General features: G+C 41.4%; 1 protein-coding gene across 1 annotated transcript; it reads left to right on the top strand.

Annotated features, from left to right (window-relative positions):
* Positions 1–12,877: 12,877 nt before the first annotated feature.
* LOC149469631 (putative ATP-dependent RNA helicase DDX5) lies at positions 12,878–15,044 on the top strand. Its single transcript, XM_089668927.1, has one exon. It carries the CDS (start codon positions 12,949–12,951, stop codon positions 14,566–14,568), a length of 1,620 nt encoding a protein of 539 aa, XP_089525053.1. The 5' UTR covers positions 12,878–12,948; the 3' UTR covers positions 14,569–15,044.
* Positions 15,045–16,676: the final 1,632 nt, after the last annotated feature.

The raw sequence follows: 16,676 nt of genomic DNA, 5'->3' as shown, positions 1-16,676 counted from the left end.
TAAACTCAGCTAGAGTACAACAGAAAGCGATATATTATATATAGAACAATATTTAATTAAATAATACATTTGCTTATACATGCAATAAAAAATAGCAGCAATAGTCATCTTGTATGAAAGAATATCAGGTCAGTAGGTTATAAATCACACTTGAAGATTGCTTGACGCAGGTGTAACACCCTGCAATAATACTGGTTGCAGGACGTTAAGTGAACACAAGATGGCAGTATCCTGCGGTTTAGGTACACAGACTCAATTGAAGAAGAGCCTTGCTGAGTCCTGTTCGGGGTTCCCTACCTATACCTTTAGGGATCTCTGATTTGAGGTCCAGTGCAGGGCAATTAAATGCACCTGGGACCTGTAGCCAGAGCTCTTGGCATGGGGATCAGACAAGTCCTGTCTGGAGAGCTGAAAGGTTGGTGGAAACTAACAAGCTGTGCCTGTTGTGGCTGACAAGCGGCAGGCGTGATCAGTCTGGTAGCTAGGACTTGCATTACTGTGTAGTGAGAGCCAGGACACACCTAGGTTTTTTTTTGTTTGATATTTTCCTGCCCTGTTTAATTTGGTTAAACACTGTACAGCACTTTGTATATAGTCTTTTGTAAATAGCACTGTTTGCCACTAATCTCACTGGATTTTGTATATGTGCCTGAAAGAATACTTACGCCAGTAAGCATATGCTGTCTATCCCCAACTCACAGCTGGTAGTAAGACTTTGATGTTTGGGTGAGGAGTGAAAAGACTACATTTCCCAGAGGAGTTGGCTAAGGGGCAGGAGCACATATATACCGAAGGCTGGAAACTGCAAGGGAGAAAGTAGATGGCGAGAGCTGGAGAACGGGAGTGTGGAGGAGGCTGTGTGGGACGGTGGAAACCCTGGCTGGTCCTGGCAGAGTAGAGAAGCAAGGAGGATCCGCAGACCATTGGCATCATTGACTAGCAGGACAGACAACTCTGCATGCAGGCAGATAGGGGTGCTGTCATCTGCATCGTTCTTCAATTAAGAAACCAAGGGAACACAGCCCCCCCCCCCTGCTGAGAGAGAGACTATCTGCTACATTACTGAGGCTACAGACTGGGTGAGGAAATTCCATACTTATATTAGCAAAAAGTTACAAATAACATTGCTAAGTTCAATTGCCTTCCCTTTAATTCAGGACACAGTTTCACAGTGCTGAGGTCTAGATTGCCCTGCCTATCCTGCATTGTGGCCTATTGAATACTGCACTATACACATTTCAAACTGCAGGATGTCACTACAATCTATGCATCCTGCTGCCAGAATTACATTAGTGTCTTAGTCCAGCCTATTTTTACCCTAAAGGAACTTTTTCATCACACTAGTTTGCTACCTTTTGAAGAAGGATTGAACTCTGCTGAAGTTTACTTCCGCCCCTTTCAACAAATCTCAGAGAATTTTATACTTCATTCCTTGTGTTACAGAGTTCTCTCTTGAATTCAATATCTCTTAGAGAAGGAGTTCTCTTTCCTTTGTGTTTGCACTATATTGAGGCAATCTTGCCTTTGAACCAGGAAGGATCTGAACCTTTATGTGCACCAACTAGGGCCCATTGAGCACACAGAAGATTGGACAGCTCTGTGTTAGAGACAACTAAACAAAAGGGACATTGATGCATTCAATTAAAGAATCCACCTCCAGAGTTAAACCCAGTCACCAGTAACTGAGAACCCAATGTGAGTTTGGAAGTTTAATAGTTTTATTTCCAGCTCACTTGGAGAGAAATATCCCAGGAGCTGAGACTGATGTTAAATTCTGACTTTGAGGTCCTTCAAGAATTGCTTAAAGTGATACTGTGTTACCACACTTGGTTGAATCTCATAGATGTTTGACTTTTATCCCATGCACACATACTGGTACCATTGTGTTGTACTTGCATTCTTTATATTTTAACTTCAATATAACAAAAATATCAGTTCACCCTAAAGTGTGTGTGTGTATCTCTTTCTATGGTTAGAGTCAGTGGATCCTCCTGACCAAAGGTTGAGGTTGTGTCAGCAGGGGTCAAGCTTCCAAAGCGGGCCCAAGGGGGTAGCACTACACAGGCAAATGAGATTTGTTATTTCTGTTCATCCGGTTCTGTGATTTACAAAGCTCTGTCACATCTCACAGCCCTGTCTGCCAGGGAAGGAACCTTTTATTTTCCTTCCTGAAGTCAGTAACACTTACAGGTCTCCGTACTAGCCCACCCTGTGATTGGACAGTGAAAGGAGAAGCAGCCAATTGATGTCGCTCTACTGTCTCTTCCTGTCAGCATGCACCTTGTTTTGAAGCACAGCGGCTTGGCTGACTGTGCAGCTTATCAAATTCACTCCATACACAGAAAGTCAATCCACAATCTTACTGCTCAGATAGAGTGAGTTCCAGATTATAACTAACGTTTCACATTCATGTTCTACTTCCTATAGGTTTACACTCTTCATAGGTTTTTTTACCCTCCTCTCTTCAAAAAGTTTTCTTAAATGCTTTTTGTTGGCACCAGGTTTTTACAAGCTGGGCACAGCACAGAAGAGGTAAGTACAGACCTGAGGGATGGTGTGTGTGTAGGGGGATAGTATAACTGTGTGTATTTAGGGGCTAGGGAGGGGGGGGCTGGATCAATTATCTTTGCATACACTAACCACAAAATAAGATTCAATAAATAAATATATATATATTACTTTTTTAATTCAAGACCCAAAGATCATGGAATGATATTTCCCTCACTGTATAATTTCAACATGTGACAATATAAGAATTAGATACTAGGGCTGGATACAAATTTGTATAATAACTTCTGATTGCTCAGCTTCTCTCTTCTTGAATCAATGTTACATGGTTCCATCCAGACCTGCCAAATTTATTTCTTCTGTTTAAACTTTTAGAAGATGTGGGCATGCGGTAAATATTCAAATATCTGGTAGGGATGAGGTTTAGGTTTGCAGAAAATCCTTGGGATTTAGAAAGTTCACATGTTGTGAACTCTTGGCCGAAATGTTTGCAGGTTCACCACCAGAAATAAGGGACAGCATACAATACAGTGCATAGCCTTTTCCCTGGTCAGCACAAAAGCCAATGTTTGAAGGAATAGATATCCCAGTCACCTTTTCTATAATAGGGTGGGATCACAGTAGCCATATTGTCAGTGTGTGTTGAATTCCTAAGCCTCGTACACAATGGCCGAATATCGGCCAATATCGCCCAGTGCAATAAAAACCGGCTGACATACAGCCCGTGTGTACAATCGCCTGGCTAGCTTCTGTTGAACAGGCATGCTGGACAACCAGCATCTGATCAGAATCCGATCAGTGCTGGCAGCAAATGGCTGCAAGCTCTTACCGGAGTGTTCTGGCAGGGTGCAGTGCCCCCTGTCAGAACACAATAGCTCAGCGAGGAGATCACTGTACTAACATCAGACAGTTAGTACAGCAAACTCTTCCTGAGCTCTTCAGTTTTTTTTTTTCGTTCAGCCCACTGAGTTGAACAAAAAAAAAAACTGATAGTCTGTACCTAGCATTAGGCAGCCCATAGATTACATTTTGTTTTTCATTCAACCAGCAGGCTGAACAAAAAATACTGACTCAATTCCCCCATCCACATGTGGATGGGAGAATCCTCCCCACTAAGCTATTGTATTCTGACAGCAGGGAGACTTCCCCACTGTCAGAATACACTGAGCCAGTGTCACTGGCTATAGCCGTTGATGCTGCTAAAGCAGGGACAATCCATATGGGCCTTTCTAAAAAAGTCGATTGGTGGATTGACTTCTGTACAACCTCCCTACCCAAACATGGTTTGAAATTCAGCTGGTCTTTGCTGATTCACCCAAATGTTAATCCATATATGGCTTTAAGGATAGTTTTCTGTATGTTCATTGCTATATGTGCCCCATAGTTGGGAAACTCAGATAGTAGAGTTACGAACCACACTTATCAGAGATGTCTTGATGCAGCAGTGTGGCTTCTACAAGTATTTGCAGATTCCTGCTGCTAAAACCTGTTTTTTACCTAAATACCTGAAAAACATTTGTTAGTTTTGTTTGCTGGCTAGCTTGAAAGAGTCCTGGGGGTCTTTTTATTTATTTTAAATTTAGATTTGGTTCTTGTGATCCCTGGCAGTGTTCGACAACAGCTTGCCTATTAACCCTATAAAAAGCCATAACTAAATTTAAAAAAATCACCTCCCCTCCCCATAGTTTTTTATAGGGTTTTGTGACGTTTTCTAATTCCAAACAAAATTCCAGAAACTGTTCGAGAACCAAACTCAGGACAATAAAGATAAACCTCTAAGTAGTTTATGCAGTGTCAATGATCATAATGTTACTTTAAAATAATTTCTCAATTACATTTCTCCTTATTTTGTAAATAATACATTTCCAATGTAAAAAAAAAATGCAATCAGTTGTAGCACTACCCCTGCAGGAGCCGATGGTAGTATTGGGTGCTCTGCTCTGTCCTTTGGCCCCCTGGGTGGAACCTCACAGCTGCTGACAATACCAGAATACCCTTGTCAAGGACTCCCAGCAGTTACACGAAAAAGTCACACACTGACTGTGATAAAGTAAACATGTTGTATTGGCAAGGTTAGAGTGGTAAGGTAACAGGTCAAAGATTCCAGGAGGAGGCAATAACAATAGCGTGCAGTTAGCACCAATACCTTTGAAGTGAGGCTAAATTCACATTGCAGTACCAGGAGCATAAACAATAGCTCTCTGACTGAGAGTTCACCCTCCAACTAACTTCAGATGGCTACCAATAAGATGATGGGCTAGTTAATTTAGAAGCTTTCAGTTGGGAAAGTATAGCCTTAGACCTGAAACTGAAAGGCTATCAAATCTCCTGTACTAGTGCTGCTACCAGATAGACCCTTTCATCTGAATAGTCCTTGGATATAGCTTCTGCCAGCTTAGTTGGTGGCCATTTACATTGGCATGGAAAACAGGGTGATATTGCTTTAACCACCTGCCCTCCTGAGGATTTACCCCCCTTTCCTGACCAGGCCATTTTTTGCATTATGGCGCTGCTTTACTTTAACTGCATTACTTTAACTGCTTTACTTTAACTGCGTGGTCATGCAACACTGCACCCAAATGAAATTTACGGCCTTTTTTCCCACAAATTGAGCTTTCTTTCAGTGGTATTTGATCGCCTGTGCATTTTTAATTTTTTGCGCTATAAGCCAAGAAATACTGACAATTTTGAAAAAAACTATATTTTGCACTTTTTGCTATTAAACATATCCAGGAAAAAAATTTAAAAAATAAAATTTTGCCATAAATTTAGGCCAAAATGTATTCTGCAACATGTCTTTGCTAAAAAAAAATCCCAATACGTGTAAATTAATTGGTTTACGTGAACGTTATAGCATTCACATATGGCGGTATAGATAATGGGATTTTTTTTGCTATTAGTAATGATCAGTGACTTTTAGCGGGACTGTGGCGGACATTCTGACACTGGGAGGAAACTAACTTGGTGTCATTGACATCTCCAATGACACCAATACAGTGATCAGTGCTAAAAATAATCACTGACACTGTACTAATGGCACTGGGCAGGAAGGGGTTAACCCTTTGAGGACCAAGGGGTGTATTTGTCCCATGTTTTTAATTGCGTGTATCATCTGATTAAGAACTTAAAACTCTTTTTTTTTTTTTTGGTTTAGTCAAAATATTAGTTCTTATCAACAAACAAGAAATGGATCTAGCTTTTTGCCAATTATTTCATGAAATGGCTTAGTTACAGCAACTGAAGTGTACAAACTTTAAAAACAAAAAAATTGATTCTTTTGGCGTTCCAAAATCTTACGGTCCTCAAAGGGTTAATGTGAGGGGTGAGCAAAGGGTTAACTGTGTGCTGTGTGTGTTTTACTAGGGGGAAGCGGGTGTGTTCTTTACTGTAAGCACACTGATCAGGATGGCTGTACTGTGCACAGCCATCCCGGGCAGTGTGCTCGAGCTGACAGAGAGGAAGATTGTTTGAAAACAAAACAATCTTCCTTCCCGTCGGAGATGCTCGGTAATCACCGGGCACCGGCGGGTAATTACTGGCCGGAACCCGGTGATTGACATCCGCAGCCGCAAATAGCGGCACGGGTAGGACCTACGCACGGCTTCGGTGCGCCCCCTACCCGGAAATGAAAAATCACGTATATATACATGATTTTGCACACAGGTATTCTGCTACAGGGCGGTCCTTAAGTGACTAAGGTACAAAATCAATGAGGAAGTTTACTTTAAGATGGGGAGTTAAGGGGAAATTTCCATAAAGGGTTGAGTTTAGTCAGTAGGAGTGCCCCTTTAAGTTGACTAAGCAAAGGTAAATGCTGCTGAAGCAAGGGGTTGGTTAAGCAGGAAAAGAAGTATTAATCCAGTTCAGTGGTCTGGATTCAATGGCACCTTTAGCGTGAAATGGGAGGCAGCTTACAGCAATAGATTACAGCAGCAATGTATTTAACTCTGAACAAAGGGCAATGTCCAGAAGTGACTACAGCCTAAATAGGCCTGTGTGGCAACAGGAACTGATTGTAATGAGTAGCAGTGAAGTGTGGGTCAGTGACCCTCTCACCCAGTTCTTCTGCGGCAGTCCGGGAAGAATGCAAGTTGCCATGTGTTGGGGGGACCCCCTTAAATGGTGATGTGGTTGTGGAGGTCTGGATGCATGCACTCCTCACAACGACTCCAGATGCTGGAGAGTCTCTTCAGAACAGTCTCCCTGACTCAGCACTTGGCACAGCAGTCTGCTCCTTGGCTTGACTAGCAGCTCTGTTGAATGCAGCTTAACCTTGCTTGATCTGTACTGCACAGCTTGAAACAGCCACACACACTCCCCTTCCAGTTAACTTGTCCCTCCTCAACTGCTTCAGCTCCTTCCCGGGCTTTTTCTTTCATAATGTTCCTCCCCTTGGCTGATGCTTGTGGACTTTGTAGATGTGATTTCAGATTTACTGTATAAAAATTTCTGCTTCCAGGCTACATCTCTCAGAATTCTCTGAATACTTAATGCTATGATGGAAAAAAGTGCTAAAATGCTGCCTTGAGGTCAAATAGAGTTCTACATCCTCAATAACAATATGCAATGTTACACAATCCAAAGTGTAATACCTTATACCAACCAATAAAAAATCAGGTTTCATTCAACTGCCTACAATAAACTGAAACCTAGTTGGCTGCTATTGGTTTCTGCACTATATACATCATCATTGTTCTTTACCCTAGCTCTTTATAAAAGCTTGCCAGTGTACAGCTCCTTTCCATCTGTAGTTTCCTGAGTTTCTAATATAATCATATTCTGCCCTACATTACTATATAAACCCTTCCAAGAAATGGGTGGTTTGATCTGCCAGTTGGTCAACAAATATAAAGCTATATTAATCATTAAAATGTGAATTATGGTCTTCATTTCAGGTCCACCTAGTTCTTCTCAGTTTTGGAAGTCTTCTTTATACATTTTTCTTCCAAGCTTTTCTTTTAGATTTATAAATGTGACTATCAATATGTATCCATAAATGTCATCATTGCAACTGATTATTGTAGGTCACATAGAGTTTTGAATTTCACCAAAAACTATAAAATGTAGAAGGCTAGCCAATATATATATATACCCCTCATTTATCACTTGCTGTTGATCCAGCCATTGTAAGTACAAATTTATAGAACACTAGACAAAACTCATAAAACTGAGGCTTCTAAAAACAAATGTGCAATCAGCAGGGGCTGTGCATGCTCGTCTCTCTAGAACACAAGTATGCTCTGTGTCAACACAAGCCCTGTGATTGATGATGTCTGCATTTTCAAGTATAAAAAGTGATACTTTACATAGGTATACAATGCACAATGTATGCTTTTTTTAAACAGAATAAAGCCTAAAATCCCTATCTACCACTATGATGCATATCCTCCTGCATATATGCTCTGCTCTCTTTCACCAATAATTCCCCATAGACTGATTGGAACCTTTTGTTTCCCCAACATTCCTCCACCAGATCATTTGTTTTTGGTGCAGGGATTTTGGCACAAAAACTGCAACATCTCAACGTAAAGAGCTCTGGTGCCTGATAAGGCAAGTTTGGCATTGCAGGGGTTAAGTAAAGCAAGAAATCGGGGTAATGAATTAGGATAGGAGTTAGTTTAGGATCAGAGTTTATGAGGTTTCTTCTAATTGATTTGCTGGCTATACACTTGGCACCTTCCTTGATAGTTTTGGGGCCATCTGTCTGCTTTTGAAACAAGGGTATCTGCTATCCATTTTTTTCAATATTTTCCTAGGTTTTAGTGGCTAGATGTTTAGAATTAGTATGGAAATCATTTACAGGATGCAATGGGTTTGATGTATGTTCATTGAGATTTTGATCATTTTGTTGCATATAAAAATGTTATATTTACCACTTACCAGGGGCGGACTGACCATTTGAAAACTCGGGCACTGCCCGAAGGCCCGGGGTCAGTAGGGGGCCCCATGAGATGCCCCTGGTACCTTTTTCATAGGCTTTTTTGAGTTTGGGCAAGGACACAGGGGCCCCATGATCCCCTATTGCCCAGGGGCCCTATGAGTTGTCAGTCCGCCCCTGCCAATTACATTCATCAGGTGGTGCACTCAAAGATGTTCTCTACCAATTTTGCACAATCATTTATTGCTTTGTTATGAATAGCCTGTGTAACATGATATTTTGATATGCTGGGTTATCTAGGTCTGTACATGCATAGCTAAGTAAGTCAGAGAAAGAACAGATCGTACTTACAAGCTCCTACAGACCCATGTGCATTATTAGTTAGACAAAGGTAGTAAAAGAGTGAGCAGGCAGCACTTTCTAGTTAGAGATCCCAGTTGTTGCTTTTAAAGGCTCATTTCACTAAAAAAAATATATTTTAGTTTTAAAAATATAGCGCCTCTAAATAGGTTTTTTAGATAGAGGTTGGATAGCAGCCTGGTATGAGTTAGCCTGGGATGAGCCAGCCAGGTAACTCTAGGGCAAGGCTGAGGGCTCTGCAGGTCAGTTCCCTGCTCTAGAAGCTTGAGAATTTTCTAGAAGGCAGTGGATGGGGCTGAGGGAGGGGCTGATCTGCATACTCAAGTGACTCTGACCAATCCTCAAGCAGCAGGCTTGGCATGGGAGAGCCTGATCAAGAAGTGGTCAGTGTCGGGTGGAAGATGGAGTGGAGGCTGGAGTGTGGAGCCTGGGAGGGTGCCCAGGAGAGGGACCTACTTGCTGGCAGAAGCTGGAAGGCAGGATCTCACAGCCTCAACCGTTATATATATACTACACACAATATACTACAGTGGCCAATCCAACTAGCTCCTCATCTGGAGCTGCTTCGCTAAAGAGGCAGTTTCTGGGTCCCCTTGCTCATGTATTCCCTCAGGCAGCTGGATGAGGAGGAGAATTCATCTGGGTTCTGAGGTGGTACACCAGGAAGGCTGGCGAACCCTCCAAGAAGAGAACCTTTTGTCTGTGGACCTGTACATAGTTGCTAAGGAGTTGTCCTCAAGTTGCAGTTTCCCTGGGCATCCCGTACACCCCTCATTCCTAAGATCAATTCCCCTTAATAAAACAAAACACGAAACAAGTTCAAGGACTGTTTACTGTCTCCAGTGTGCAAGGTCTGAAGAAAATACATGTTGCCTGGCTGTGCAGGACTACATGGGGGACCCAAAACTCAGGGGATAGTGCTACAAATAGATAGTGGTAAGCTAGTGGTAAACTGAATCAACCTGTGTCTACTTATATCATATAGAAGCAAAAGGGTTGATTTGCTAATGAAAAATAGTTTGTTCACTTTCTAAGGAAATTTTCGTGTTGCAGGTAATACAGCCCAATCGACTCCAGCTATAGGTGACACTTTTGGAAACTAATGCTTTGAGTGATTGATCACTTTCATTTTTTTCTCCAGAAGAGCAACAGATGCAAAAAAAGTGGAGCATTTTCCATAAATATAACATATGTTCTGTCTGTCCTTTGAAGAATGTGCTATACGCTAATCCCTGGTGTAAATAATTCTGCAGTAAGGCATATTAAAATGTGGTCCCTCATCTGTTTGCTGGGTCACTCAGAGATTTTGATCCTTTGGGTCAGGTTTCTGTAATTGGATTAATTGAAAACACAAATAGGTCAATATTACAATCAGGGTACATATGTTTGTATGTTTTCAATTAAATGTATACTGTTGTTGAAAATGCAATAGATTCAAACATGTGGTTGTTATTACATCAACAGTGTTCTAGTTCCATAAAGTATTTTACTTGAGAGATGGAAGGGGAAAACTGTATAACAAAATTAATCAGAACAAAAGTAAATCTGGAGCTTTCTGTGAAATATTTTAAACATTATGGGTAGAATCTAGTTCAGTAGGCAAGCTATTAAGTTGAAGTCACAAGGCAAAGTGAGTGTAGAAACCAACAACCACTAATTAGAAATGTTATTTTAACTATTATTTTAATTAGTAGTAATAATTTGTCATTGCGCAAAAAACATTAGTAGGCCCCAGGCTGACAGCACCAAATGTAGTAACGAAAAAAGTCCTTAGAGCAGCTCCTCCACAGATAGAGAGATATCTGAAATACAGCAGAACACAAGAGGACGTTTCTAAGTAGCAGCAGAAAACATGTTTATTAATAAAAGAGCCTTAATATTCATAGCTACACCCCAGGAGTCTGAGGTCACAGCTGAAGTTCCCTTGCTGTCAAACCTTAGACCGTTTGGCTTCCATGCCTTGGCTTCCATTCTCCACAGTGGTTCAGTGTTCTGCTTAGCTGGATGTTCTTCCACACTGCCTGGATCTGGATATATCCTCTTTTATTAATACATTTGGTTTCTGTTGCGCTTAGAAGTGCCCTCTTTTGTTTCTCTGCTATTAGTTTAATTGACCTAGATCACATTGGTTAATATGAGATGCAATACTTTGCCCAGCATTCCTGTCCTTTTAAACTAAGGGCAAAGTGACCCCCACCTCATAAAGGAAAGCTCAGTGACCTATGCTCCCTTGCAATTTCCCCACTGCAGGAGTCCACTCTGGGTAAGCTCCCATATCAGATGGTTTTAGAGCCTACCAGGATGAATGATATCTCTGCCTCCCCATTCTTCTCATTGTGACCATGTTTTTTAACCACTTTAATACCAGACACTTTTACCCCCTTCCTGCCCAGGCCAATTTTCAGGTTTCAGCACTTTCACACTTTGAATGACAATTGCGTGGTCATGCAACGCTGTACCCAAACTAAAATTTTAGCATTTTGTTCACACAACTAGAGCTTTCTTTTGGTGGTATTTAATCACCACTGGGGCTTTTATTTTTTGCTAAATTAACAAAAAAAATGAAATAAAAAAATGTGTTTTTTTTTTAATTACATTTTTTTTTTGTTAATTTAGTTTTCTTTGTTTCTGTTATAAAAGTTTGCAAATAAATAATTGTTCTTCATAAATTTAGGCCAAGATTTATTCTGATACATTTCCTTGGTGAAAATAACCCAAATCAGTATTTATTATTTAGTCTATAGGAAAGTTATAGAGTTCACAAACTATAGGATTATATCTGAAAATTGATCAATCCTGAAGTACTGACAGCCAATCTAATTTCTTGAGGCTTAAAAATGTCAGAACAGTACAGATATCCCCCAAATGACCCCTTTTTGCAAAGTAGACAGTCCGACGTATTTCATAAGAGGCATGGCGAGTTTTTTGAAGTTGTAATTTTTTTGTCATAATTGTTCAAAAAATGAAGAAATTAAAACAATTATTTTCACAATTTTTTTTTATATACTGTCACCAGTGCAGTACAGCATCAGCATATAACTGGTGTGGTAGTGATTAGAGACACTGACTGGTGACCGTACGAAAAAAAAGATTGCTTTTTATTATTTTTTTTATTTGTTATTAAATTTTTTCTCTTTTATTAAGATTTTTTTTTCATATTGCACATGACCAAAGTAGTTTTTACACCATTTGATTGCTTATAGCAAATTATTTCTTTGCTATAAGCAAGCATTTAACTGAATGAAATCATGATTAATTCAGGTTTCTTTTTGTTGTTATTAGCTGTGATTGGCCACGGCTAATCACATGACACAGATGGGCTGTGAATGGCCCAGCCTGTGCATATGATCGCTATGACCATTCACAGCTAGACACAATTGTATACAATGTGGTCAGTACACAGATCTATCATTGGCCGTGTCCGAGGTACACGGACGGTGACAGATCTCGCCACAACGCGGTCCTACGGGCACGCGCAAAGTGCAATCCAGGATGGACATCATATGACTCCCTCCTGGAGGGACGAAATGTTCGCCCGGCCGTCATTTGATAATAGGCCGGGTGGCAAGTGGTTAAAAAGGTCAGATGAATCCATCTCCCTTTACTTCCTGGAACTCTTGGTCTGCCTCCTGGATCATGTGACAGGAGTTTCACAGGATGCAGCTGTGATGCCAGGATGACATCACCAGTGCCCCAAGAAGCCAGGAAGTGTCAAAACAGTAATTGTAAGTATAGGCAAAAAATATTTGTTTAATCCCCTGTTCATCAAGGTACATTTATAAACATCCTAGCATACAAGGTGTTAAAACAAACTTTGGGTTTAAGCTTGGTATTGATTTTTACAGTCAGTGACTACACACCATTTCCAGGGTGTGCCTGGAAGATGGCAGCATACTGTTAAATCAGAAATTGAAAAGTGAGGAAGTGTTTCAGCAGTTTGGCATGACTGAAGCCAAAGAAACAAGTACTCCCATGGACACAGCATACCTAAAAATGAAAGGGAATGAGGATCTTCTTCCTACAGACAAGCAGTGGGGGCATTACTATATATCACAACCATCACATGTCCAGACATCTCAGCTGCAGAGTAGAGTAGAGTGAACCATGTCAAAAAGACTGGACATCCTCTATTTAACCGGCCGGCGAGCCGCTCACATCTCCTCCGTCCGCTCTGAAAGCTGAACATACAACGACACGCAAACATGCCCGGATTCAATGACCAAGCCCGCGGATTTGGAGGAGCACCCAGATTTGGAGGAAACAGAAATGGTTCATCTGGCAAGTATGGAAACCCAGGTGAGCGGCTTGTCAAGAAGAAATGGAACTTGGATATGTTACCGAAATTTGAGAAGAACTTCTATCAAGAGCACCCTGACGTAGCCCGGCGTACACCGCAAGATATAGATCAATACAGAAGGAGCAAAGAGATCACCGTCAGAGGCTACAACTGCCCCAAGCCTGTGTTTCAGTTCCATGAAGCCAGCTTCCCTGACAACCTCATGGGAGTGATCAGGCACCAGAATTTTACCGAGCCCACACCTATCCAGAGCCAGGGCTGGCCGGTTGCTCTGAGCGGACTGGACATGGTTGGCGTCGCCATGACAGGATCTGGAAAAACACTTTCTTACCTTCTTCCTGGAATTGTCCACATCAACCACCAACCATTCCTGCAGAGAGGAGATGGGCCAATTCTTCTGGTGCTGGCACCTACCCGAGAACTGGCGCAACAAGCGCAGCAAGTTGCAGCGGAGTATGGCAGGGCTTGCCGTTTAAGATCCACCTGTATTTATGGAGGAGCGCCCAAAGGACCACAACTTCGTGACCTAGAAAGAGGTGTTGAAATTTGCATTGCGACACCCGGACGACTTATTGACTTCCTGGAAGCTGGAAAGACCAACCTGGACCGGTGCACATACTTGGTACTTGATGAAGCAGACAGAATGCTTGATATGGGCTTTGAGCCTCAGATCAGGATGATTGTGGAGCAGATTAGACCTGACAGACAGACCCTGATGTGGATTGCCACTTGGCCCAGAGAAGTCAGACAGCTTGCTGAGGACTTCCTAAAGGACTATGTACACATTAACATCGGTGCACTGGAACTGAGCGCCAACCACAACATTCTTCAGATAGTCGATGTCTGCAACGATGGAGAGAAGGATGACAAGCTTGTCCGTCTGATGGAGGAGATCATGAGCGAGAAGGAAAACAAGACCATTGTCTTTGTGGACCTCACAAGGAGATTACGTAGAGATGGGTGGCCCACAATGGGGATACATGGTGACAAAAGCCAGCAGGAGAGAGACTGGGTATTAAATGAGTTCAAGCATGGTAAGTCACCAATCCTCATTGCCACGGACGTGGCATCCCGCAGTCTAGATGTGGAAGATGTTAAATTTGTCATCAACTACGACTATCCAAACTGCTCTGAGGATTACATCCACCGTATCGGCCACACGGCCCGCAGCACCAACACTGGCACAGCCTACACCTTCTTCACACCAAACAATGCCAAACAGGTCAACGACTTGATCTCTGTGCTGAGGGAGGCCAACCAGACAATCAATCCCAAACTTCTCCAGATGATTGAGGACAGAGGAGGGCGCTTCAGAGGCCGCGGAGGAATGAACGACCGCCGTGACAGGTTCTCTTCAGGCAAGCGGGGAGGGTGGGACCGGGAAAACAGAGGGTTTGGTGCTAAGAGAGACTTTGGAAACAAGCCCCAGAATGGCTTTGGGGGTCAGCAGTACAGCAACGGTAACGCCTACAGCAACGGCTACGGTGTCGGAGCCAACCAAGGAGGTTACAGGGGCAGCCCATAGCAGAATGGCGCCTACCAGAACTACAATGCCGGACAGCAATACGCCACAGCCATGCAGAATGGGATGGCGCAACAGGCGTACACAGCATACCCAGTCGCCACTGCCACCACAACAGCTCCTGCCCTGATAGGTTATCCTATGCCGGCAGCCTACACACAATAAACACGCACAGTCTAGTGTCTTTATTTTATTTTCCCATATTTGCTCTTTATATTGTGTTTTCAAGGAACAGGATAGCTATTTAAGAAGTCTCTACAGGAGAGAGTTAATGTCCGCTGCATGGCAGCGACTGTAGTGCACTTTTTTCACTATTTAAGTTGGACTGTTTTTCTCGACATTCCGGAAGATGTTTTTAGTTCTTTTTTTGTACTAGAAAATGCAGCCAGTGTTTCAAAGTTTATTGTACAGTGATTTCCAGTACTTTAATGGGAGCAGCGCATGGCCTTCAATAAAGATCATTTAACAAAAAAAAAAAAGACTGGACATCAGTCAAGAAAGTCATGAGATATATCAAACAAACAAAAGACTTGAGCCTGACACTGTCTGCAGTTGGTGATTTGAACCTCATACGATATGTGGACTTGCATTGGACAGGTGACCTAAGCACTCACAAATCCACAAGTGGTTACTTGTTCAAATTAGGAAACAGTCCTATATCTGGGTCCAGCAAGTAGCAGATCTCAGTTACTTTGTATCATACAGAGGCAGAATACATTTCTGCTGCCAACGCCAGTCAGAAGCTGTGCGGTTACACCAATTGCTTGAAGATCTTGGAGAGCCAATATCCCAGCCTACAATTTTATATGAAGACAGTCAAGAATGTAGCAAACTTGCCACCAATGAGAAGATCAATGCAAGAACAAAGCATACTGACGTCATACATCATTACATTCATGATCTGGTTGCACAAAATGTAATTGTGCTTACATATTGTGAAGCTAATAACACAACTGCAGATGCTTTGACAAAACTGCTTACAAGAAACAGATTTATAGAACTGAAATCTGAAATGGGACTAATATAAGGAATAATTGTTGAGTGGGGGTGTTGGAATACAGTGTTCATGTATTTTGCGCAACAACTAGTGTTTATACATTTGTAGCTTCATCTATGGTATACTCGATATCTTTTATCTGAATAAAGGTTTTTGCATCCTTCTTGCAGTGAAGCAGAAAAGCACATGTGGACTGTGCACTGTCTGTACTGTATATACAGAATTTCTAACACAATTGCATGGGAAAATTCTGAAGCCTGCATTAAAGCTCTTGAGACCTTCTTATTCCAATAGGGGTTTCACAATATCTGGTGAGTCTTCCTCACTAATGGTGAGGTGAGAGGCGTTTGATGCACGATCACTTTCTTGGAGTGAAGTGAAGCACTTCTTTAGAAGAAGGACTTTATTGAAAGCACTTTAAAGAACACACTTTATTGTACATTTTCACACAAAGCAAGATATGTGGACTGGAGTTATGGCACACTTTATTGATATCACCTTATAATATTGTGTTTACAAATAATCACAAGAAGATGTTTTAATAGTTATGTATGAAAGATATAGATAAAGAAGGTGAAGTTTTAAATAGCTCTATCATCCATATTATTTTATTATTACTTTATTAAGTACAATTATTTACAGTGCTGCACCAGTTTTGTTTTGGTGAAAATTGCAGCCATTAATATACAATTAATATACAACATTTTAACAGGACTCTTGTTTGAGGTGGGGATTGTTCATAGACTTTTCATCTCAATTACACCAATAAGTCTCTTAAATGTGACAATACTTATTTTACTGTTATTTTATTTTATTTCAGTAGTTTTGATCAGACATTTGCCGTTAGAATGTTTTTCAGATGTCTAAACACTTGTAATAAATTAGGAAACTTTTTGAACTGTGGAACTTATGAAGACATTCCACATGAAAGTGTACTTAGAATTCACAGATGAAATTTCCTTCTAAGGGTCAGTCTCTTGCTGTTTGTTCTCTGCTTGTAAACCATCTGTTTCTGAGAATACAGGAAAGCATTTAACAATCATTAAATCTTACAGCAGGTTTGCAAAGTAATATGCCTGCGCACTTGTGCTATGCAATACTTATATAAGACCAA

The sequence above is a fragment of the Staurois parvus genome, unplaced genomic scaffold, assembly GCF_062004578.1.
Source record: "Staurois parvus isolate SC_StPar_1 unplaced genomic scaffold, SC_StPar_1.0 ptg000066l, whole genome shotgun sequence".
Lineage (NCBI taxonomy): Eukaryota > Metazoa > Chordata > Amphibia > Anura > Ranidae > Staurois > Staurois parvus.
Note: the sequence above shows the minus strand (reverse complement) of the source record. Positions and strands in the feature narration are given on the sequence as shown.